Here is a 26,907-nt window from a genome sequence, read left to right as displayed (position 1 = left end):
GAATGTTGGAATGAAATTCTCAGTTATAAGCAATTTATTTGAGAGAAATGTATGGGTATAAAAAACAAATAAATAGAAGGTAGAAGTATCTGCATGAGGTTGAAGTATCAGGAAGGATCTTTATATAATAAATTCCAATGCATGATAGTTTCTTTTTTTTTTTTTGATGTATAGTCAGTTCTTTCTTTCTTTCTTTCTTTATTTATTATTCTTATGTTAATCCCCATACATTACATCATTAGTTTTAGATGAAGTGTTCCATGATTCATTGTTTGTGCATAACACCCAGTGCTCCATGCAGAATGTGCCCTCCTCAATACCCACCACCAGGCTAACCCATCCTCCCACCCCCCTCCCCTCTAGAACCCTGTTTGTTTTTCAGAGTCCATCGTCTCTCATGGTTCGGCTACCCCTCCGATTTCCCCCGTGCATGATAGTTTCTTAACTGTTAGTCACTGTTTAAGATTCTGGTTAAGGAAATCTACCCAAACTTTTAAGGATGACAGTCCATGGTTCCTTTTGAAGTCTTGTCATTCTTTGTGAAGTCATAAGATTCAATTTGCAGCATTTTTTGGTTAAACTCACATACTTAGACTGATGAGGAAAATGATGGCTTACCTTTGTCTCCTACCCCATCCCTAATTCCAAAAATGCTCAGATTGTATTCTGCATATCAAGGAACTGAAGTCACTTCTTAGGATAAATCTTGAAATCTGAAATGTCTTAAAGAACCACATCCTTTGAAACCCATGTGGGGGACATCTGAACCCTAACCTCATTTCATTTGGCTGAATGATACAGGATGGTTCCCATGTTGAATGAGATATAACTCTACAACTTCCAAGTTAGAACTGCAAATGCTTAAATGATTCACAAACAAAAACTGGGAAAGTTTATCCATTTCCCTGCTCCCACAAAAGTTTAAAAAGCCTGAAAAAATTCTTTAGAATTTTGTCATAGGAATATTATTCCCTTGCTGTTATTCATCTTTTTTCTTCCTTCTGCTCTGCCCTAAGAACTTCCATTTCCATTATTTGACCTGGCTATCGTGATTATTTTTTATGTCAAATGTTCCTCATTCTAAAGTCACTGTGTAGCATTTCACATTCGATGTGCTATTCGTCTTTCTCTAAAGCTAATTAAAAATAATATAAACTGGGGCACCTGGGTGGCTCAGTTGGTTAAGCGATTGCCTTCGGCTCAGGTCATGATCCTGGAGTCCCTGGATCGAGTCCCGCATTGGGCTCCCTGCTCGGCAGGGAGTCTGCTTCTCCCTCTGACCCTCCTCCCTCTCATGCTCTCTGTCTCTCATTCTCTCTCTCGCAAATAAATAAAATCTTAAAAAAAAAAGAAAATAATAATAATAATATAAACTGGCCCAGGTTAGTAATCTCCTTTCACTAAATCATCATATATCAGATTTGCTTTAAAACTTAGGGTTTTCTTCACTATTTTTAAATCTTAAATATATCAATATAATATATAGAAATCCTTTTACTATAACCACCATGGGATATATAAATTTGGCTTGTAGAAAATATTATTGATGGGGTTCCTGGGTGGCTCAGTCATTAAGCGTCTGCCTTTGGCTCAGGTCATGATCCCAGGGTCCTGGAATCGAGCCCCACATCGGGCTCCCTGCTCCGCGGGAGGCCTGCTTCTCCCTCTCCCACTCCCCCAGCTTGTGTTCCCTCTCCTGCTGTGTCTCTCTCTCTCACAAAATAAATAAAATCTTTAAAAAATATATATTATTGACAATGCTAGATTGCATCTATGCCCTAAAGGAACCTGGTATAAAATAAAACCTGGGATAAAACAAACATTGCTCTCTTGAATAAACAATGAAAGAGAATTGCTCCTCATAGCCCAGTGGTTAGCACCCTAATTATATATATATTTTGCAGACGCTAAGTATCTTGTTTATTTTTATTTTATTTAAAATCAATTAATTAACATATAGTGTATTATTAGTTTCAGAGGTAGAATTCAGTGATTCATCTGTTGTATATAACACCCAGTACTCATTCCATGAAGTGCCCTCCTTGATGCCCATCACCCAATTATCCCATCCCCCACTGACCTCCCCTCCAGCAACCCTCAGTTTGTTTCCTATACTTAAGAGTCTCTTATGGTTTGTCTCCCTCTCTGATTTCATCTTATTTTATTTTTCCCTCCCTTCCCCTACGATCCTCTGTTTTGTTTCTTAAATTCCACATAGGAATGAAATCATATGATATTTGTCTTTCTCTGATTGACTTATTTCGCTTAGCATAATACCCTCTAGTTCCATGCATATCGTTACAAATGGTAAGACTTCATTTTTTTTTTTGATGGCTGAGTAATATTCCAACATATATATATCACCTCTTCTCTATCCATTCATCTGTCAACGGACATCTGGGCTCTTTCCACAGTTTGGCTATTGTGGACATTGCTGCTATGAACACTGGGATGCAGGTGCCCCTTCGGGTCACTATGTTTGTATCCTTTGTATAAATACCTAGTAGTGCAATTGCTGGGTTGTAAGGTAGCTCTATTTTTAACTTTTTGAGGAAACTCCATACCATTTTCCAGAGTGGCTGCATCAGTTTGCATTCTGACCAGCAGCGTAAGAGGGTTCCCCTTTCTCCACATCCTCACCAACATCTGTTGTTTCCTGACTTGTTAATTTTAGCCATTCTGACTGGTGTGAGGTGGTATCTCATTGTGGTTTCAATTTGTGAAATGCTTATATACTAACCTTAGAATTACTAAATAGATATTTTTGTACAAAATGTGGTGCTTTTGTCTAAGTATTAGTGTGGGCACAAAAAAGGAATTCCTTCTAGTTTGTGTCCTCACATGGTAACGATAGGCTACTGTATTTTGAAAGCTAATTCATTACGTTTCCTTGGTGCTTTTTTTGCAGTTTGTGCATCCCGATTCAAGGGATATTTTCCTAAGAGTTCACATTTAAATATTCTATTAGGGCCATAAGAAGGTTCCATTATGGCAAGACAAATGGTGAGAATTTTCTATCCTCTAAAATTAAGTTTGAATAAAGCATCTTGCACAGAGAACACTGCAAAACTCAGAGCTAGAATCCAATGTTACTTTATGAGTAGTCTTAGGCCTGTTTGCAGGAACTCATAAAGCCAATCTTCATGTGTAGGCTAACTTGTGTCTGCAAAAATTCAATGCATGCTATTTAATTTTCACACACAATATCAATTTTCACACTTATTCATTTAGTATCAGATGCCTTCATTCTGCAAAACAGGGAAACATAACTTTGGGCGTCCTTCATGACCTCAATATTGAATTTCCTGCTATCTAGTGCTGGTCACAATACTGATACATGTGCGCACACACACACACAGACACACTCACACACACTGGTTCTATGTATTAACATATATGTCATATAAATGTTTTTTGTTTTGCTTACTAGACACATATTCATTTAACACAGATTTTATTTTTTAATTTATTTTATTTTTTTAAAGATTTTATTTATTTGTCAGAGAAAGAGAGAGAGCACAAGCAGGGGGAGCAGCAGGAAGAGGGAGAAGCAGGCTCCCCGCTGAGCAGGGAGCCCAATGTGGGACTCGATCCCAGGACCCTGGGATCATGACCTGAGCTGAAGGCAGATGCTTAACAACTGAGCCACCCAGGTGTCCCCATTTAACACAGATTTTAACACATTTCAGTTTTTGTTTTTCCATTCCATAGTTATTTAGAAATTGGACTGAGAATCGTTGAAAGATACAACTCCAGAGCACATGTTAGAAAGATATTTAAAAGAAACCATTGTGCACATGATTATTTAAGAGTAGCTAGTAATGATTTTTTTTATAAAAACAATATCATTCCTAGCTACATAGTAGGAAATATGGCATTATAAAAACACCAAGCATATGAGAATTTAGAGTCAAAATGGGCTAGACTGTCGATGAGGCAGGATAGTAACAAAAAGACCATGAACAGTCCCTTTGAGGCATGACAAAATACCTCCCTCTTTTAGAACCTTAGTGATTATTAATTATTGTTATTTCTTATAGTCCTTGGTAATTTGAAGAGAGACAAAACATAACCAAAACAAATAATATTCCTTGTCTACATGGTGGTGTGCAATATTTATTAATTTAGAGAGAGCCTATTAAAGCATTTAATGAAGAATTCTCTAGATTTAATTAAGGAATTACCTCTCATATCCTGACCTGGTTTTAAATCTGACCTTGTGAAAGCTTCATGTAATTTTGACATTCTGTTTCCCTCTAGGTAAAATGCATATAAAAGAGTAACTATCTCATACTTTTACTGTGATGATGATGTGGGCAGAGTGAAAGCTGTATTCAGGGAGAACCTCATAGGCTTAAGGTTTTTTTAAAGATAGAGATAAAATAAGTATATATCTTAAGAGATTATAAAAAGAAGAACAATAATGAAAAGTAAATTCAAAATAGAAGACTGAAAAATATAGGTCGAATTGAGTTCAAAAGCTAGCTCTTTGAATAGATCAGCAAAAGAGATGAACCTCTTCTAATCCTAACAAAAGAAAATAAGAAGAGAATGAAAAATAGACAAGATTAGTAATGAGAAAGGATGTGTAACCACAGATTCAGAAGAAACTGAGAGAATACTACAGGCAATTCTGTGAAATTAATTTTGAAAAATCTGGGACATGGATGATCTCCTAGAACAATGTAAATTACTAAAATTGACATAAGAATAGCAGAAAATTAAACTAGGCTTATTACTTCAGAAAACATTGGTAAGTATTAGAGATCTACCATGGAAATATATAACAGGATTCTCACATGTGAATTTAACCTAATCCTTAAAGAATAAGTAATTCCTATATTTTAAGCTATTCCAAAGCATATATGAAGATAAAACCCTGCACTTCCTTTTGTGATGTCAGAATAACCATAGTACCAACAGTCAATAAACATAAAATTAAATAATAAATATATAAGACAATCTCACTTATGAATATGAATACAAAAATTAGATTGCCAAACTATATAAAATTGATTAAACCATGCCTTACATGTGATAAGTACTCAATAAATGTTAGCTATTAGTTGCAAAGAGCTCTTTAAAATTAAGAAGGAAAACTTCTTATATAAAAATGAAAAAACCATATTAACAGACAATTTACAGATGAAATTATAATCATCAGTCATACAAAAAGATATTCCAAATGAAGTAGGAATCATGGAAATGAATTAACAATGCAAAATCTTTTTACTCATCAGACAGGCAAAATGAAAAAGCAGAAATCTCTATTGCTGGGAAGGGAAGAGCCTATTCATATACATTGCTGGTTAAAATAGTAAATGCTAAAACCTTTTTATAAAGAAAAACCTGCCAAGGTGCCTGAGTGGCTCAGTCGGTTAAGCATATGAAATAGAGAATATATGAGTGAAACACCACTTATAAAACATGGTATTTACTTCAGCCCCTGATAAGCTCTATTCTACTTTATTTCTCTGTACATTTGACTTTTCTAGGCACCAGATATAAGCGGAATCATATAATATTTCTCATTTTGTGTCTGGCTGTTTTTACTTAGCATAATGTTTCCAAAATTCATCTATGTTGTAGAATTTGTCAGAATTTCCTTCCTTTTTAAGCCTGAATAATATTTCATTGTATGTATATACCACATTTTTTGCTTGTCCATTCATCTGTCAATGGACATTTGGGTTGTTTTCACCTTTTGGCTACTGTGAGTAATACTGCTATGAACATTGGTATACAGATATCTGTTTAAGTCCCTGTTTGCAGTTCTTTCGGGGATATATCTAGAAGTGGAATTTCTAGATCCTACTTAATTTTAATTAGTTTTTATTGTGTGGCCTGCTATTAGCTTATGAGCTTTTTTGACATTAGGGGTTCTATTTTGCTCTTCTTTATTCAAAGCTGAGCACAGTACCTGGACATAATAGAGATCAGATCTTAGGAGGGATTTTATGGGGGTAAAAAAGAAGTGGAACTGTCTCCCTGCTGATACAGGGAGAAGGCTTATTAAAGTGGATTGAGCCAAGCCTGTTGCTTGCTCTAAGTCTCCCCAGGATGATCCCTATAGCAGGTCCAAACATAACCACCAGCAGTGATTTCCCCAGTATAGGTCTGTCTCCTAGAAAAATCACATCTTCTCCATTAAAGTAACTGAATTTTCAACAACATATGGTCTGATTATCATTCTCACTACAGTTAAGTTCCAGAAAGTAGGAACACTTTTTCTCTTTTGTGCTCTAAGTACATCAGTGCCTGACATGTATCCAAAATGTATTTGTTGAATGAATGCATCAGTGAATCAATTGATAAATTTATAGTAGTTTTTCCATATGGAGGAGCTCCTTCCTTTACTGCCACATAAGGAATCTCCAAGTGAAATGTAGATCATGGTGCTTTCTTGTTCTTGAGTTATTTATCTCCTCTGGTATCTCTATTTTTTGTTTCCCTAATGAATTCTAGAAACTTGTTGTATTCTACTTTGTGCAATTAAAACAACAATATTATAACAAATTATTATCTGCTTGTGTAGGACAAATTTATGTGAATACTCAGTAATTTGAAATATTCAAATTAGCTACAGTAAACTCAGTTAGGAAGAACTTGCATGGGCTACTCCTAAAATTCAAGTGTACAACAAAAAGCATCTGCATTGCAGAAATAAATAGACATGTAACACCTTATAATGGCATTATCACCTTGACTTTCCTCTACCCAAGAAAGTCAAAGTCTTTCATGTTAACCAGTTTTCAGGACTTCCATCTATCCACGCCTCAACTGAGCCTTAGTGAAATGTCTATTTGCATACTGCTTCAGGCTGACTTCTCTGTAGAGTTCTGATGGTACCAATCCTCACATCTAATCTACTGCATAGCTCAGTAATATCCTCCACTATAAAATATATGTGGAATTCAACTATGGGCTTGTATCTTGATCTTCTATCCTTGTTCAAATGATTCTACATTATTTTCTGTATTTTCATTTATTTTAAGCCAATACACTGACAATGTTTATATTGTTGGGATATAAAAATAAATTTGAGTATTTGATTACCCACTAGACCTGTAAGTAAGTTTATAGGAGGCATAATTGGGAGTGATTTAACAGTTATACCAAAGGGTAGCCTTTTTTATTGTTTTCACCTGGATTTCCCAGAAAGCTTCATATTTTCAAGTTGTAATAATATTTAGAAAATTAAGGTGAATGATAAGGAATATAATTTGCCATTGAGTGAGAGAATGGTGAACCCATCTTACTTAAGGAAGAAACAAATAGGAAAGAGAGATTGGAGTGACACGTTGACCAGTAAGGATTTGGAGCCTGAGAAGATGAAAGGTTTAATCAAAATGACTATTGGCTCTTTAGAGAAGATATCCACGGGAGGCTGAAGAATGGGCAACTCTCTCAGGTCGCTGCCCTCAGGACAAGAGAAAATGGCAGGATCCTTGAGGTACCCAAAGGAAATTCAACCAAAAGGATCAGTGAGCGAAAGATAGTAAATAGGGAAAGAACTCTGAGTTGCTTGTTTTTTTTTTTTTTTTATTCTTATGTTAATCCCCATACATTACATCATTAGTTTTAGATGTAGTGTTCCATGATTCATTGTTTGTGCATAACACCCAGTGCTCCATGCAGAATGTGCCCTCCTCAATACCCATCACCAGGCTAACCCATCCTCCCACCCCCCTCCCCTCTAGAACCCTCAGTTTGTTTTTCAGAGTCCATCGTCTCTCATGCTTCATCTACCCCTCCGATTTCCCCCCCTTCATTCTGCCCCTCCTGCTACCTTCTTCTTCTTCTTTTTTTTTTCTTAACATATATTGCATTATTTGTTTCAGAGGTACATATCTGAGATTCAACAGTCTTGCACAATTCACAGCACTTACCAGAACACATACCCTCCCCAGTGTCTATTACCCAGTCACCCTCTCCCTCCCACCCCAAACCCCACTCCAGTAACCCTCAGTTTGTTTCCTGCGATTAAGAATTCCTCATATCAGTGAGGTCATATGATACATGTCTTTCTCTGACTTATTTCGCTCAACATAATACCCTCCAGTTCCATCCACGTCATTGCAAATGGCAAGATCTCATTCCTTTTGATGGCTGCATAATATTCCATTCTATATATATACCACATCTTCTTTATCCATTCATCTGTCGATGGACATCTTGGCTCTTTCCACAGTTTGGCTACTGTGGACATTGCTGCTATAAACATCGGGGTGCACGTACCCTTTCGGATCCCTACTTTTGTATCTTTGGAGTAAATACCCAGTAGTGCAATTGCTGGATCATATGGTAGCTCTATTTTCAACTTTTTGAGGAACCTCCATACTGTTTTCCAGAGTGGCTGCACTGGCTTGCATTCCCACCAACAGTTTAGGAGGGTTCCCCTTTCTCCGCATCCCCGCCAACATCTGTCGTTTCCTGACTTGTTAATTTTAGCCATTCTGACTGGTGTGAGGTGGTATCTCATTGAGGTTTTGATTTGGATTTCCCTGAAGCTGAGCGATATTGAGCACTTTTTCATGTGTCTGTTGGCCATTTGGATGTCTTCTTTGGAAAAATGTCTGTTCATGTCTTCTGCCCATTTCTTGATTGGATTCTTTGTTCTTTGGGTGTTGAGTTTGATGAGTTCTTTTTTTTTTTTTTTTTTTAAAGATTTTATTTATTTATTTGAGAGAGAATGAGAGAGAGCACATGAGAGGGGGAGGGTCAGAGGGAGAAGCAGACTCCTTGCCGAGCAGGGAGCCCAATGCGGGACATGATCCAGGGACTCCAGGATCATGACCTGAGCCGAAGGCAGAGTTTGATGAGTTATTTATAGATTTTGGATACTAGCCCTTCATCTGATATGTCATTTGCAAATATCTTCTCCCATTCTGTCGGTTGTCTTTTGGTTTTGTTGACTGTTTCCTTTGCTTTGCAAAAGCTTTTTATCTTGATGAAGTCCCAATAGTTCATTTTTGCTCTTGCTTCCCTTGCCTTTGGCAATGTTTCTAGGAAGAAGTTGCTTCGGCTGAGGTCAAAGAGGTTGCTGCCTGTGTTCTCCTTTAGGATGTTGATGGACTCCTGTCTCACATTGAGGTCTTTCAACCATTTGGAGTCTATTTTTGTGTGTGGTGTAAGGAAATGGTCCAGCTTCATTCTTCTGCATGTAGCTATCCAATTTTACCAACACCATTTGTTGAAGACACTGTCTTTGTTCCATTGGACATTCTTTCCTGCTTTGTCAAATATTAGTTGACCATAGAGTTGAGGGTCCATTTCTGGGCTCTCGATTCTGTTCCAATGATCTATGTGCCTATTTTTGTGCCAGTACCATACTGTCTTGATGATGACAGCTTTGTAATAGAGCTTGAAGTTTGGAATTGTAATGCCGCCAGCTTTGCTTTTCTTTTTCAACATTCCTCTGGCTATTCGGGGGCTTTTCTGGTTCCATACACATTTTAGGATTATTTGTTCCATTTCTTTGAAAAAAGTGGATGGTATTTTGATGGGCATTGCATTGAATGTGTAGATTGCTCTAGGTAGCATTGACATCTTCACAATATTTGTTCTTCCAATCCATGAGCATGGAACGTTTTTCCATTTCTTTGTGTCTTCCTCAATTTCTTTCATGAGTATTTTATAGTTTTCTGAGTACAGATCCTTTGCCTCTTTGGTTAGATTTATTCCTAGGTATCCTATGGTTTTGGGTGCAATTGTAAATGGGATCGACTCCTTAATTTCCCTTTCTTCTGTCTTGTTGTTGGTGTATAGGAATGCCACTGACTTCTGTGCATCGATTTTATATCCTGCCACTTTACTGAATTCCTGTATGAGTTCTAGCAGTTTTGGGGTGGAGTCTTTGGGGGTTTCCACATAAAGTATATCATCTGCAAAGAGTGAGAGTTTGACTTCTTCTTTGCCAATTTGGATGCCTTTGATTTCTTTTTGTTGTCTGATTGCTGTGGCTAGGACTTCCAATACTATTTTGAATAGCAGTGGTGATAGTGGACATCCCTGCCATGTTCCTGACCTTAGAGGGAAAGCGCTCAGTTATTCCCCATTGAGAATGATATTCGCTGTAGGTTTTTCATAGATGGCTTTTATGATATTGAGGTATGTACCCTCTATGCCTATACTCTGAAGAGTTTTGATCAAGAAAGGATGCTGTACTTTGTCAAATGCTTTTTCTGCATCTATCGAGAGGGTCATATGATTCTTGTTCTTTCTTTTGTTAATGTATTGTATCACATTGATTGATTTGCGGATGTTGAACCAACCTTGCAGCCCAGGGATAAATCCCACTTGGTCATGGTGAATAATCCTTTTAATGTACTGTTGGATCATATTGGCTAGTATTTTGGTGAGAATTTTTGCATCCATGTTCATCAGGGATATTGGTCTGTAATTCTCCTTTTTGATGGGGTCTTTGTCTGGTTTTGGGATCAAGGTAATGCTGGCCTCATAAAATGAGTTTGGAGGTTTGCCTTCCATTTCTATTTTTTGGAACAGTTTCAGAAGAATAGGTATTAATTCTTCTTGAAATGTTTGATAGAATTCCTGTGGGAAGCCATCTGGCCTTGGGCTTTTGTGTTTTGGGAGATTTTTGATGACTGCTTCAATTTCCTTAGTGGTTATAGGTCTGTTCAGGTTTTCTATTTCTTCCTGGTTCAGTTTTGGTAGTTGATACATCTCTAGGAATGCAGCCATTTCTTCCAGGTTATCTAATTTGTTGGCATAGAGTTGCTCATAATATGTTCTTAGAATTGTTTGTATTTCTTTGGTGTTGGTTGTGATCTCTCCTCTTTCATTCATGATTTTGTTGATTTGGGTCTTTTCTCTTTTCTTTTTGATAAGTCTGGCCAGGGGTTTATCAATCTTGTTAATTCTTTCAAAGAGCCAGCTCCTTGTTTCGTTGATCTGTTGTACTGTTCTTTTAGTTTCTATTTCATTGATTTCTGCTCTGATCTTGATTATTTCTCTTCTCCTGCTGGGTTTAGGCTTTATTTGCTGTTCGTCCTCCAGCTCCTTTAGGTGTAGGGTTAGGTTGTGTACTTGAGACCTTTCTTGTTTCTTGAGAAAGGCTTGTATTGCTATATACTTTCCTCTTAGGACTGCCTTTGCTGCATCCCAAAGATTTTTAATAGTTGTGTTTTCATTTTCATTGGTTTCCCTGAATTTTTTTAATTCTTCTTTAATTTCCTGGTTGACCCATTCATTCTTCAGTAGGATGCTCTTTAGCTTCCATGTATTTGAGTTCTTTCCAACTTTCCTCTTGTGATTGAGTTCTAGTTTCAAAGCATTGTGGTCTGAAAATAGGCAGGGAATGATCCTAATTTTTTGGTATTGGTTGAGACCTGATTTATGACCTAGGATGAGATCTATTCTGGAGAATGTTCCATGGGCACTAGAGAAGAATGTGTATTCTGTTACTTTGGGATGGAATGTTCTGAATAGGTCTGTGAAGTCCATTTGGTCCAGTGTGTCATTTAAAGTCTTTATTTCCTTGTTGATCTTTTGCTTAGACGATCTGTCCATTTCAGTGAGGGGGATGTTAAAGTCCCCCACTATTATTGTATTGTTGTCGATGTGTTTCTTTGCTTTTGTTATTAATTGGCTTATATAATTGGCTGCTCCCATGTTAGGGGCATAGATATTTATCATTGTTAGATCTTCTTGTTGGATAGACCCTTTAAGTAAGATATAGTGTCCTTCCTCATCTCTTATTACAGTCTTTGGTTTAAAATCTAATTTGTCTGCTATAAGGATTGCCACCCCAGCTTTCTTTTGGTGTCCATTAGCATGGTAAATGGTTTTCCACCCCCTCACTTTCAATCTAGGGGTGTCTTTGGGTCTAAAATGAGTCTCTTGCAGACAGCATATCGATGGGTCTTGTTTTTTAATCCAGTCTGATAGCCTGTGTCTTTTGATTGGGGCATTTAGCCCATTTACATTCAGGGTAACTATTGAAAGATAGGAATTTAGTGCCATTGTATTGCCTGTAAGGTGACTATTACTGTATATTGTCTGTGTTCCTTTCTGGTCTATGTTGCTTTTAGGCTCTGTCTTTGCTTAGAGGACCCCTTTCAAGATTTCCTGTAGGGCTGGTTTTGTGTTTGCAAATTCCTTTAGTTTTTGTTTGTCCTGGAAGCTTTTTCTCTCTCCTTCAATTTTCAATGACAGCCTAGCTGGATAGAGTATTCTTGGCTGCATATTTTTCTCATTTAGTGCTCTGAATATATCCTGCCAGTCCTTTCTGGCCTGCCAGGTCTCTGTGGATAGGTCTGTTGCCAATCTAATGTTTCTACCATTGTAGGTTACAGATCTCTTCTCCTGAGCTGCTTTCAGGATTTTCTCTTTGTCTCTGAGACTCGTAAGTTTTACTATTAGATGTCGGGGTGTTGACCCATTTTTATTGATTTTGAGAGGGGTTCTCTGTGCTTCCTGGATTTTGATGCCTGTTTCCTTCCCCAAATTAGGGAAGTTCTCTGCTCTAATTTGCTCCATTATACCTTGTGCCCCTCTCTCTCTTTCTTCTTCTTCTGGGATCCCAATTATCCTAATGTTGTTTCGTCTTATGGTATCGCTTATCTCTCGAATTCTGCCCCTATGATCCAGTAGTTGTTTATATCTCTTTTCTCAGCTTCTTTATTTTCCATCATTTGGTCTTCTATATCACTGATTCTCTCTTCTGCCTCATTTATCCTAGCAGTTAGCACCCCCATTTTTGATTGCACCTCATTAATAGCCTTTTTGATTTGGACTTGGTTAGATTTTAGCTCTTTTACTTCTCCAGAATGGGTTTCTCTAATAACTTCCATATTTTTTTCAAGCCCAGCTAGTCTTTAAAGTGATGATTCTGAACTCTAGATCTGACATCATACTAATGTCCGTATTGAGTAGGTCCCTGGCAGTCGGTACTACCTCTTGTTCTTTTTGTTGAGGTGATTTTTTCCGTCTTGTCATTTTGTCCAGAGGAGAATAGATTAATGAGAGAACAAAATGCTAACAGGGTAACAACGTTCCCAGAAAATATACTGTAAACAAATCAGAAAAGACCTGAAGCAGTGGGAAAAAAAAGGGAAAGAGAGAAAAAAGAAAATGATAAAAAATAGAAAAAGATAACGATAAAAACAAACAAAAACAGAAAAAAACAAAACAACAACAACAAAAAACCAGAATGTGATCAAATATGATCAGGCTGGTATATAGATCAGTGCCACACACTAGATTTTGGGTGTATTTTGGTCTGTTAAAAGAAAGTGCCTCCCAAAATTTTAAAGAAAGAAAAACTTATATATGTACAAAAATAAGGGTTGATATGATGAAGGGATGGAATAGGACTGTAAAGGTGGAAAGTATAAAAAATTTTATAAAAGGAATTGATAAGAAGTTGTTTGAAAAAAGAAAGAAGAGGATTTAAAAAAAGAAAAAAGAAAAAAAATAAAGGGAGAGAATGTGATCAGGTAGAGGAGTAGAAAAAAACCATATACTAGAGATTTAGGGTATATTTTGATCTGTTAGAAGAAACTATGTCAAAATTTTAAAGAGAGAACAACATATATATATGCCAAAAATACGGGTAACTACTAGGAAGGGATAGAATATGACTCTAAAAATGAAAAATAAAAATGTTTTTTTAAAAAAGGGATTGATAAGATGGTTGAAAAAGGGAAAAAGAAAAATTCAAAAAAAAGAAAAAAAGAAAAAAAGACAGTTAAAAAAAAATTAACTTTGAAAGACTAAAGATTCATGGTAAAAAAAAGCCATGAATTCTATGTGCAGTATTCCCCTAGCGCTGGAGTTCTGCCGTTCTCATTGATCGGTAAACTTGGTCTTGGCTGGCTGTTCTCGCTGATCTTCTGGGGAGGGGCCTGTTGCCGTGGTTTCCAAATGTCTCTGCCGGAGGCGGAATAGCCCCGCCCCTGCCCCCTCCCGGCTAAGTAATCTGCTCGGGTTTGCTCTCCGGGGCTTTTGTTCCCTGCGAGCTTTCCCTACAGCTTTGGAGGCGGAGAGTGAAAATGGCAGCCTCCCAATCTCCGCCCTGGAGGAGCCGGGAACTCGGGGCCCCACTCCTCAGTGAACCCCCAGAGAAAAGCTGTCAGTCACTCCCGTCTCCCGGTCTCCGGCCACACTCTCTGCTCACCTGGCCCGCGACCGCGCATTTCTATCTCTGGCACCTGACTTGGCGCGGAGTCTCCAAACCCAGCAGATCCTCGCGGTGCACTCCCACGTGGCTCCTCCCCGGGGAGGAAGGTGAGTCTCCCCGGATCTGCCACTTTTTGGGTCCCTGCTGGAAGCACAGTGGCCCGACTGTGCCGCGGATCACGGTTTAGGGCAACCCCGGGCTGAGAGCCCGCGCCTGGGCTCCGCCTCTGCAGCCGGCTTCCCTGCTCCGTTACCTGGGAGCTTTGCTGCTCTCAGGCACCCCCGGTCTTTCTGTGTCCCCAAGGGTCCTGAGACCACACTGTCCCGGAGGGTTCCACCCCCCGCTCAGCCACCAGAGTGACGTCCCTCGGCGGAGCAGACTTTTAAAAGTTCCGATTTTGTGCTCCGCGGCTCTATCACTTGCCAGAAGCGGCCGACGGAGGCCCCTCCCCCGCCGTCTATCCTCCCGAATATCGCCTCGGATTCACTTCTCCGCACGTCCTACCTTCCAGAAAGTGGTCGCTTTTCTGATGAGAGAGTTGTTGCTCTTCTTTTCTTCGATCTCCTGTTGAGTTTGTAGGTGTTCAGAATGGTTTGATCCCTATCCAGCTGAATTCCTGAGAGGAGACGAAATCCAGGTCTCCTACTCCTCTGCCATCTTGCTCTGCCTCTCTGAGTTACTTCTTAACCCTCACTCCTGCTCTGACAGTTTCACACCCACTCTATAGACCTTAATCTGAAGGTGCCTATTTGGATTATTGTGATGTTTTCTCCTGTTAAAATATACCCAGATGCCCATTTTTTAGTTAATCTATTTATTTTGAGATAATTGTAAATTCTCATGTAGTTGTAAGCAACAGTACTGAGAGATCCTGTGTACCTTTTATCCAAGTTTTACCCCAGTGGTAATATACTATAAAACTATAGGATGCTATCACTACACACATCAACATTGATATAAGTCACCAGTAATATTCATATTTCCTGAGTTTTACTTGCACTCATGTATGCATGCACAGGTATTTTTAATTCTGTACATTTATCACACATGTACATGTGTGTATCCACCATCACAGACTAGATGCAGAACTGATCCATCACCACATGGATCCCTCAAGCTGCCCTTTTATTTTTTTATTTTTATTTTTAAAAATTCAATTTATTTGAGAGAGAGTGAGAGAGTGAGAGAGAGAGCTTGAGCGGGGTAAGGGGCAGAGGGACAAGCAGATGCCCCGCTGAGCAGGGAGCCCAATGCAGGGCTTGATCCTGAAACTCCAGGATCATGACCTGAGCTGAAGGCAGACACTTAACCGACTGAGCCACCCAGGGGCTCCTCATGCTGCCCTTTTATAACCACATCCACCTATACCACTCATTCACCCTGATCTCTGACCTCTGGCAATTGCTACCCAATTCTCCATTTCTAGAACTTTGGCTATTCAAAACTGTTATATTTAATCCATACTATATGTAACCCTTTGAGGTTGGCTTTGTTTTTTCAACTCAGCATTCTTCCCATGAGATTCACCCAAGTTGCTTTGTGTATCAATAGTTTGTTCCTTTTCATCATCGAGTGGGATTCCATGGTATGGATGTACCACAGCTTCTTTAACCATTCACCCTTGAAGAGCACATAGGCTGTTCTCCCAGATGGCTGTGTTTGACTGTTACCAGTAAAGCTGATATGAACACATACATATAGGGGTTTGTAGAAATATAAGTTTTCATTGCTTTGGGATAAATGCCCAAGAGCCCAATTGCTGGATTGTATGCTCAGCCCATGCTGAGTTTTGCAGGAAAGTACCAAAATGTTTTCCAGAGTGCCTGTACTATTTACATTTCCCCCAGCCATGCATGAGTGATCCAGTTTGTACATATCCTCATTGGCATTTGACGTTGTCACTATTTAAAAATTTTAGCCATTATGGTAAGTGTGTAGTGCTAGCTCACTGTGATTATAATTTGCATTTTCCTAATGGCTAATAATGTTGAACATCTTTTCATGCACCTATTTGCCTGATGCTTATGTTTAACCTGACTCCACCTAAAAATATTAGAAACATAAAGGACAGGAGATAGGATTTGCCTTAAAAAAAGCAAACAAACAAACAAAAAAACCCTGCCAGATTTTGATTCCCAAACCCAGTCCTAGATATAGCAAAGAGAGCTCGCCATAGCTCCATTATTTATTAGAGTTCTAATATGTTTCTAAAGCATGGGCATTTTAGTCAAATGCAGTTACCCCTAATTATAATAGCACTCCTTTGAGCAAGATTAAAAGACTGATGAAACTTTTTTTCATTGAGTTTCAATTTTGTATTAGGAAGCACATATTAATTTTAGGCATCCTGTATGAGTTACCACTGTTATACGTTTTATTTGAAGATATTCTGATTGGCTTCTTTAATCTGCAGTAATCTATTTATATACTAAAAGTACATTCATTTCCTATCTCTTTGTAAATGTGTTCAGGGGCACTTGTTTGTTAAAGAGAGTGCATTTACAAATGCATTTTGTTTCATTTTTAGATTATTTTTTAAAAGCTTTAAGACTGCTTAGGCTCTCAAAAAGCTAAATGCAATTACCTTCGCATTTTGTTTTCTTTCCAAATAGACAATTTGTCTCTTTCCTTAAATGTTTTTTCTTTATCTTTAACAGGTTGATTTAGTGAATATCGGAAGCACTGACATAGTAGATGGAAATCACAAACTGACTCTTGGTTTGATTTGGAATATAATCCTCCACTGGCAGGTAAGAATCCTGATGAATGTTTCCTTTTTGTGTAAAATGTTGCTGATCCTTCCTTTCATTTTTACCCCTTGACCTGCAAAGCAAACATGTATACCTCTGGCAATACAAAGCCCATCTCCATAGCACTGCCTTTTAAATTGGCACAACTGATGTCATTTGAAATGTGAGGATCAGCAGATTATAAAACAGGTTCTAGAACATTGCAAGAATATTTTTCTAAATTTTACTTCCATTGTGGAGATGAGCCTAAAAAGACATTCTCATCAATAGGTTAAGAAAAATATTTTTCACAAATATGTGTCTTCTATAATTCACCTATACACAAATCTACGTAGTTTCGTAAAAACTGTTCATGACTACCAAATGAATGAGACTTTGTGAATCCTTTGTATTCCTCAATATAAATTAATGCCAATAAAAGATTGGTGGGGTATGATTATCTGTATATATGTTATACACACTAACTTCATAACCTGCTTTGGGAATTACATTTTTTTTTCTGAACACCTCAGCATAGGGTTTTCTGAATGTCTATACTTACTGGACCTCTGCAAAAATGGATCAAAGGTCATTTGGTTTAGTAAAAACAGTATACGTTTTTTCAGTCAGACCAACATGAACTTAAATTTCAACTCTCCCATTTACCATCTTGTCGTGACATTGGGTATAATGCCATCCGTTTCTGGGCCATAATTCCCTCACCGTTGAAAGAGAAAAAATAATAATTAACACGTATATTTCTTGTCAGGATTAAAGGAAAGAATATCTACAAGGCACTCAGTGCACTATGCTGTTGTCACTACAGGTGTATCAAATGAATAATTTTGATTGCTTGGAGTTTTGTACTCATATGTTAAGAACCTGGAGGAAAATTGGGATGTCTGCTCTTTTACTAGCAGTGATTAATTTTTTATAAAAAATTTTTTTGATATGTAACTTATATATCATAAATTTACCCAATCTAAGTATAAAATTTAAAGTGTACCAACTGGTTTAGTTCTCTTGCCCAGGGCTTTTCAAATTATTTTGAGCAAGGAACAGTTTTTCCCCCAATCCATTAAAGGTTTTGGGATATTTACAGGGTTGTACAACCATGAAAACAATCTAATCTAATTTTAGGCCTATTTATGGTCATTCCCCACTCCAACCCCCAGCCCTGGGCAACCATTTATGTATTTTTTGTTCATTTGTCTGCCTTTTTGGATATTTCATATCAATGAAGTGATATAATAAGTGTTCTTTTATATCGAGTTTCTTTCACTGAACATAATCTTTGAGGTTTATCTTTATTGTAGCAAGTATCACTACTTCATTTAGTAGGGTTGATTTAACTTAAATTGTACTTTGCTCCTGCTCAGAGTCAGTACATAGACCAGAGGTATACCTATTCGACTCAGCAGTTGAATTGACCCCCATATTGACCAAATTGACCCCCATATCCTTTTATTCTAAACACTGAACAGGCTCAATCTTATTTCACAGCAATATGGGAAGAGATAGAGGACAGCATAGTGAATGATGACAGAAAATAGACCATGAGAACCTTAAATGAACCCTAGATTCCCAATTCTGGGCCTTTTCCAAATAGTGATGGTGTCAAATAGAACCAGCAAGGCAACATAGGGCCCCCCACCAAACTGGTTTACTTCTGTTGCTGAGTACTTCTCAAACTGTCTTGAGGAAAGAACAGTTTTTTTCCTCTTTTTCATTATATGTAAATTACAATAACACTGAAGAATTACAAAGATGAAATAAAAAGACACAGAAAACCCAAGTCATTTTATCATTAAACTCAACAGACGTATGTAGGACCTTGTAAAATTGTTACAGAAGTTTCTAATGGACTCTCTGTTGTATTTATCTTATGGCCTGGTAACAAATGGTTCGCAGAGGGACCCCATCTTGCAGAAGACACTAAAGTTGCATAGATGTTGGTCATGACCAAGCCAGCAGGAGAAGTTAGGCATGAACAGAGACCCAAAAGGCTATTTTAATTGTATTTTTCACCCAAACTGTCTCTCATATGATCTCACACTTTATTTTCTCAAAACCCTTTCCATCTCCATCTCCACTCACTGCAATACAGAGTTTCAAAACTACCCTTATACTTTTTTCATTTGCTTGTGAGCTTGCTCATTTTTTATAATTAGCATGTAGAGGGGCTTTCACATTCCAGAATACCAGAAGGAATGCTTTTGCTGTCTTTCCTTGTCTGAGACCTCTCTTACAGTCTGTTGTTTTACATCTATGTCCTTGAATCCCCATATCCTTGTAATTGCAAGGATGTAGACTCTTCTCAGCCCCTGCCTCCTTATCTCATCTCTCTTCTATCACCCTGCTTGGTTCTCTTAAAACTACTAAATGCACTTATAAAAAATTCCTCCTGCTCAATACTCCTCATCATAACCCAATGAATCCCAAGAGATATTTTCACTGAGAGTACATATTTGCCTTCCTATTAAGTAGTCAAAGAAGCCCTTGAATCTCAGCAGAGATTAAAGGACACTCTGGCCAACCTAATGTACTTTCCGGATCTATCAGATTGAGAATGGCATTAAGAGATGGAAAGATGTGAATCTTTTGTTCCAGTGCCACATACTGTGTTATTAATAGTGCCACAGAGGACTTCTCTTTGAACTTGTAAAAGCTCAGGAATGCCTACCCTATCTTTCCTGTCACTAGTTTTCCAGTTTCCATGTAAATAAAATTGTTAGCCTGAAAAATAATGCCTCTATTGAGGAATAAGCAGCTTTGAACAAAATTGTGAAGTAGACAACGTGTGTTGGGCATATTTTTCTTCCTCTTTTTTAAGTGCAAACCTTCCTTTTTAGGGTGGTCAGCTCAGTCCTAACAACCAGCTGGAGATACAGATATATCCTGCAAACAGTGGTGTGCTATTCGAGGTCAGGTCCCCACCTTTGCTGGCCAGGTCAAAGGAAGTACTCAGATCCAGGGCTACTTTACCCGGCAATGTTTATTTATTTGTTATTTGCCCATTACAGGAGAAAGATGGTTTTGGCGCTGCTGAAAGCCCTTGCTGTAAACTCCTGTCTACCTAATGCCTTGTATGCAAGACAGTTCTTGCTCTCGTTTTCTTCACACACACCATCCTTCCCTTGTAGAAGACTATCCCTACCCCTCTCTACTCCTACCCCTCCACCATGGCTCCTTGTCATCACATGATGGATTGTGGGAAGTAGACATTGAATTTAGTGGGCAGGACATTCATTAAGGCACATCTCTGGGACGAGTACTTGAGGAAGGGAGATGGTAACTGGAATGAGAAGCACTGGAGCTGTGATGTACCTCCCGCCCCCCCCCCCCCCTCCAGCAATGGCTGTTTGCAACCCCACGGGGAACTGGGAGCTGGTATAGCCCTTCAGTGTTGTTCTCCGTGGGGCTGACGTGGCTGAGTCTTTATACTATTTCCCTTCATCAGTCACTAGATGTGGGCTGCCCTAGGAAGGGCTTGACCTTAGGTGACATGACTCTGCAACTCTGGCGGACCCTGAGAGGACTCACAGCTGCAAGCTGAGACAGCTGCAGCAACAAGCCCTTCCTTAAAGGACAATCTTGGTGCTGCATCCCCACGTCCATCATACCTTCTTTGCCCAGTTAACTCCTAGTCATTTTTTTTTCTTTTAAAGATTTTATTTATTTATTCATGAGAGACAGAGAGAGACAGAGAGAGAGGCAGAGGGAGAAGCAGGCTCCCAAGGAGCAGGGAGCCTGATGCAGGACTCGATCCCAGGACCCTGGGATCATGACCTGAGCCGAAGGCAGACGCTTAACCATCTGAGCCACCCAGGCGCCCAACTCCTAGTCATTTTTTGAAATCACTGCTTAAAGACATTTCAACCTTTTACTTTTAAAAACAGATGTAGGTATAGCTGTACACACACACACACACACACACACGTTTAAAGTGATTTTCTCTCTTAGGGACTGTAAGCCCAAAGGGTGGGAAATTATTCTGCTTTAAGACTCACCTCAGGTCCAGCTCAGTGTCTGACCAAAAGTTGGTCCTTAATAAAGATTTCTCGGTAATTATCTTTTAGGTAGGAAAAGAACTGATTATCTTACATTGCCCTTTATTATTATTAATTTTTTTTCTTAGCAACATTTGTACCCAGATAGAAGAAGCAATACCAGTGAGGCTGAGGCTGATAAGCTGAATTAATGACATAATGATGCTAAAGGAGTTTTGGATTGAATACCGTGTTGTCCTTTAACATTATGTGCATAGAGGGCAGTCTGGCCAAGCATTTCACAAATGAAACCCATTCATCATGGGAGGGTTGCCCGATCAGTTCAAATCACCACCACTGAGCCAGTAGGTGCTGAGTCCAGTCCTGGTTCAGCACAGGACACAAAAGTCCATGTCTTGCAATCACTGTGCTTGGAGATTGTGCACGTTATAACTTTAGAATATGATGAGAAAAATGATATATCTTATATAACTATTTGACCTATTTATTCACTGAGTAACTGACTAAATAAGCAGGTCAGGAAGGAATTAAGAAAACTGGATAATCCGCCTCTAAATAATAGATTTAGCTATCAAGGGATGGTGGTAAGCATATGCAAAGATTTTGCATCTTCAAATCATTACCACATTTACAAAGCATCATCTCAAATCCTTTTCAAGTATTTTTTAGTTAGATTTAACAGTCTCTCCTAAAATTTGCATTGACGCTTTCATAAAAAGATGACTAACATTGGAGATGTTAAAATATGTATTTTCCCCTGAGGCCTTTGTTAACTTCTACGTGGATGAAGAAGCAAAATAAAATGTCATATTTAGAATACACGATAAATATTCATCATCTAATCAAATGTTGGTAGTATATGGACCTCACACTTTCCAAAAAGAAAGCCCTTGGTGGTAAAAACTCATCACATTTACTTATATATTTCCTTCAGGTATATGATAAGGGGCCTGACTTATATTTAAAAAGTAGACCTGTTGAATCACAGACCTGTACCTCTGAAACAAATAATACATTATATGTTTTTTAAAAAAAAGAAGATAGTAGGAAAGGATAAATGAGGGGGGGAAATCGGAGGGGGAGACGAACCATGAGAGACTATGGACTCTGAGAAACAAACTGAGGGTTCTAGAGGGGAGGGGGGGATGGGTTAGCCCGGTGATGAGTATTAAAGAGGGCACATACTGAATGGAGCACTGGGTGTTATACGCAAACAACGAATCATGGAACACTACAAAAAAAAAAAAAAAAAATGAATAACAACAACAAAAAAGTAGCCTAGTAATTATGCTTTTACTAGAATATGTAGACAGTTTGTTCTATAATGTGTCACTGCATTCTTGAAACCTAGAGAAATGTTTAGAATGGATTTCTGCATCAGTTTAGTTAGAAGAATGAAACTTGGAAATACAGCATTTGCACAAAGCCTAGGAGAGAATCCAGTATACAGAGACTAATTAAAATAAAACCAAGAGTCTGGCCTTTTTCTCCTTCCCCATGGTCTGGGTTTCCATTTCTCTTCTGGCTTCAGGAAAGAGAGGGAGGGAGGCGGAGCTTCATGGCCCGCAGAACCTGACCCAGACCCCAACCCGAAACCAGACCAGAGCCTGGTGGCCGTCCAGGCTCCGCCCTCCCGCCGGCGCGCCGTCCTCTGCTCGCTCAAAGACCGCCTCCTGCTGGCGGCGTCGGGCGGGTCCTGGGTCACCTTTGCTGTGTGGCGTCCTCAGCGGCCGCCTTCCTGCCCGCGCCCCTGCGGGACTTCTGCAGGCCCTCTCCCTCCGCCTCGCTCATGCCCTGCGGCTGACAGTGGTAGGGCTCGCGCTGGCGCCTGATGGACTTCCTACGTAGTGCCACGGCGGTCCTCGTCTATCTCGCCATCTCCCTTGCAGCTGTCCCCAAATCCTCGCACGGGGCTTTCAGGGCAGCCGGGGCCCCTGGCTTCTTTGCCACCATCCTACCTGCAAGGGGCTTCTACGTGATCTTTAACCACGGGGCCAGAGTCCTCAGACGAGGAGGCACTGCAGGCGACAGCCAGAAAGGCCGAAGAAGTGCCGACTCTAGACTCTGAAGTCCCGCGAGTGCTCAGGCAACCTGAGCCACACGGGGCCGTCAGGCCTGCCCCTGTGGGGAGAGTGCGGCCAGGGGACAGTGTGTGCTGGGACGGGGGCTGGGACTTCTCGAGGAGCTGCAGACAGAGCGGCCCGCCCACAGCCCCACGGTGACTGCACAAAACGGCACCACTTGGCCTAGCACCGCCTAAGCACTGTGCGTGTGAGGGCATCCTGAACGTTCCTCCCCTTCTCCCTATGTCTGCTGCACAACTTTAAGCCCTTAACCTTTCTGCCGAAAACAAGCGCAAGGGGACAATGCAGTTAGAGCCTGTTACCCCATCACAGGAAGCATTTCGTGCTGCAGGAGGAGGGAGGGTTGGGGGTGCGAGGACCAGTAAGACAGCCCTCCAGGCACCGGCGGGTTTGTCTGCATTTGGTGCTCCTGCTCATACCAGGCACTTTGTCGAGAATGATCCTTCCAAGATTCTTTTGTTCAGGGAGTACCAGGTCCCTCTTCATTCTTCATACTGACCTTTGCCCTGTCATCTAGGAGAGAGTGGGTCTCCGTGACAGTACCTGATACCTCACATTTTGGGAGACCACGCCTTCTTCAGGTGACATGACTCTTCTGAGTCTAAGGCTGTTTCAATGAAAAGCTCATAGATTAGTTTATCAGGTCCAAAATATCAAGACCACCATGAAATAACAGTGACAGCGTCTGGGTCACTGGGCAGGCCCAGCCACTCTTTTCCCCCGGGGGCGACCAGCGCTGTGCTTCTAGACACCAGGACAGGTCTCTCACTACCTCTGGAGAGGTAAGATGTGCCTTCTGTGTTCATCTAAGGACGTACGCTGTGTATGTACCGTCAATGGGATTTTGTAACATATTTTTTTTTTTATACAAAAGCAGCTTCTTAAATGGCATTTCCTGTGACCCAGGAGGATTCAGGACGCTTCATACACGAGCCAGAGTTCTGGACCCATGTTTTGGGCATTTGAAACCTTTGTTCTCTTGCATGTGAAGCTCTTTCCTGAAAAAAGCTGTAACAAATTAAACCAGACTGACAACAAACAAAAACAAGTGAACATAGAAACTCAAGGCAATATATTCACAGCTTTTAGGGATAAATACTTCCTGTTTTGTTGATTTTTTTTTGTTCTTTATTTTAAATAGGCCAACTCATTTTTCTGCTCTATTTTTTTTTCATTTTGGTCAGTAAATATAATTTGCATTAAGTTATAGTATAAACCTAGGGATTTTATTTTACTATAGTTGTCCTTTGATTCTTAAAACAACCTTGTATGTATAAGAAACAGAGGCCTAAAAAAGATTAAATTACGTTTGTTAATATTGTATTAACACACTTTGTTAATAGCAAAGGCAAAATTTGAACCTAGGTTTAAATAAAGTAAGCTCATTCTCTTAGCCACTGCCATTCTTTCTGTCCTAAAAACACTAAAATTAAGTCCTTGCTCAATAACAAGTCCGATGATTTTGTACACTCTTCTCTAGTATATCCATTGAAAGTTAGGAGTACAAAATTAATAGTTTAACGTAGGCAGAATCCAGGAGTTGATATTAAACGTGTACAATGAATGGTGTATCATGACACCAACCAATCAGAATAGATTCCTAACTAATTAGCATGGACTCCGTCCTGGTAGAGTCTATTATTTCTCATTACTAATTGACTCTAAAATTTCTATTACTTTTTACTGAAGATTAGGATATTTACATTTGAGTTTGTGTGGGTCTTGTTCAGGGAATGCATTTTCTTATGAACATTTCTTTTCACATGTAGGTCAAAAATGTAATGAAAAATATCATGGCTGGATTGCAACAAACCAACAGTGAAAAGATTCTCCTGAGCTGGGTCCGACAATCAACTCGTAATTACCCACAGGTTAATGTCATTAACTTCACCACCAGCTGGTCTGATGGGCTGGCTTTGAACGCTCTCATCCACAGTCATAGGTAAGGAGACTACTGAGATACTGACTGATTTTTTAAGTATTGATTTAGAGACTGATTATCTTTTTCTCCAGTGTGGTTCCAGCTCATTTCCTACTATGTGACATGTTGTGTATTTAACCATATTGATCTATCCATTGGAATGCACTGAATAAGAATATCCTATTTTTTATGCTATATATCATTTATTAAAATACTGGAGCATGAATGTGGTTATGGTGGGAGGGGGAGGGGACCAGCATGTTTGAATTTGGGACTCTGCCAGAAAATCAAGGTTATATTCTAATTTGGCTAAGAATGAAGTTGGTCTTTCTAAATAAATAATGTGTTAGCATGGGCCTAAACAATAGAGCTAAAATGGTTCCAAATCTCATGTGAGTGGCTGTAGCAAAATTAATTACTATCATCCGATTAATAATGTGAAAAAGAAACATTTCTCTTGTCAGATACACACTTAGATAGCAAATACGTAAGGCCTTGTGTATTTTTTTTTATATGTATTTCAGGATTAAAAGAGGCTCGGAGCATCTTAGCAACCAAGGCAAAGAGCAGACCACAATTAATTCTATGATTCAGTGCTTAGAATATCAAAAGAAACAATTGCTCTGGAACAGCAGAGCAATTGCTGTTAAAGCACTGAAAGAGAGTTTTGTGGCTCTTCATAAAAAGAACTCATTGTGATACAGTGAACCAAATGTTCTTAACTGTATGCCATACACTATTATATTTTCTAAGATAAAATAGTTGTTTGCTTTTTTCTTGTATAAAGAAGCTTAATAAAGGAATTATTAACAGTTCAAGAAAAAGCAAAACAGCATGGGAAATACGTACATATAATGCATTCATTTATATTATATGTAATATATAAATATATATTCTATATACACTACATTCACTCTAAGGGATATCTGCTTTGGTTTTCCTGTTACCCATCTCTTTTATCCAGCCCAATCCCCAGGGTCAAAGGCATCGCCTTATTAACTGTGTTTGAAATGCCACTGGACCGCATCCGCCCTGATTTTCAATGCAGCTTATCTTTGCTCACTTTGATCTTTCTTTTCTTGACGAGTCTCCCATTTCCCTATGTTGGTCTTGTTTCTAGAAAAGTCCAGAATATACACTTTCTTAATGCTAAAGCTTCATCCAAGAACAAATGCTCTCTCACTAAGCAGCTTTGTCAGGTGTCTTGATCCAGCTGGATTTAATTAACCCCATCCAGACTGAGTTTCCAGGTGAATGACTCAGCAACCCGATTTTCAAAAGGAGGCAAGCTCACACTCATTTGGCATGTTAAGCAGTGTTAACACGTTGTTTTTCCTAAGTATGACACGAAGAAAAATACAGCACAGCTTCAATACAGCCAGATGAGAAGGAATAGAGGCATTCATTCTGCATTATAAGTCAGTGCTGATTTAGGCAGCCACATGCTTCACAGTAAGGGCCTGAACATATCGATCTTGCTGTTCATGTACACGTTTGCAGATGAACAGAAATATCGAGGATCAGGTTATGCGGTCCTTGTTGGCTCTTCAGCATTTTCTTTTCAAGTGGAAGGCTTCAGTCCTGCCAGCGTGTTCACATACTACGTTTGTTAATATTGTATTTCGTGATTTCTGAATATACTTGTAATACAGTAAACATTTCCAGGTTGCCCTGCTGCATCTGTCCCTGACCCACTCTTTCTCTCTCAGAATATCGTTTATATCTTCTCTCCTGTCTTATTGAATGAATCATCAGTAACTACCTTTTCATACATACCATAGTTATTTTTCAAGAGGTTTCTCTGGGTTGATAATGCTCTTTCATGAATCATCTCCCTCTTCTTTTTCTCTTTGACTTTGGATAAAAGAGATGGGTAACAGGAAAACCAAAGCAGATATCCCTTAGAGTGAATGTAGTGTATATAGAATATATATTTATATATTACATATAATATAAATGAATGCATTATATGTACGTATTTCCCATGCTGTTTTGCTTTTTCTTGAACTGTTAATTCCTT

At 39.1% G+C, this 26,907-nt stretch overlaps 1 protein-coding gene across 6 annotated transcripts in view; it reads left to right on the top strand.

Annotated features, from left to right (window-relative positions):
- The window catches only part of DMD (dystrophin), a 2,113,108-nt gene that overhangs the window by 411,282 nt on the left and 1,674,919 nt on the right, over nucleotides 1-26,907 (top strand). For all 6 annotated transcript variants that reach the window (XM_064573900.1, XM_064573902.1, XM_064573903.1 and 3 more), the window contains exons 5-6: nucleotides 16,801-16,893; nucleotides 24,736-24,908. In XM_064573900.1, the coding sequence (XP_064429970.1) occupies nucleotides 16,801-16,893; nucleotides 24,736-24,908 (266 nt within the window). The remainder of the gene's footprint in view (nucleotides 1-16,800; nucleotides 16,894-24,735; nucleotides 24,909-26,907) is intronic.

This window comes from Mirounga angustirostris, unplaced genomic scaffold (assembly GCF_029215605.1).
Source record: "Mirounga angustirostris isolate CCGP_5_RB_7025 unplaced genomic scaffold, mMirAng1.0.hap1 SCAF_11, whole genome shotgun sequence".
In the NCBI taxonomy this organism is placed as follows: Eukaryota; Metazoa; Chordata; class Mammalia; order Carnivora; family Phocidae; genus Mirounga; species Mirounga angustirostris.
Note: the sequence above shows the minus strand (reverse complement) of the source record. Positions and strands in the feature narration are given on the sequence as shown.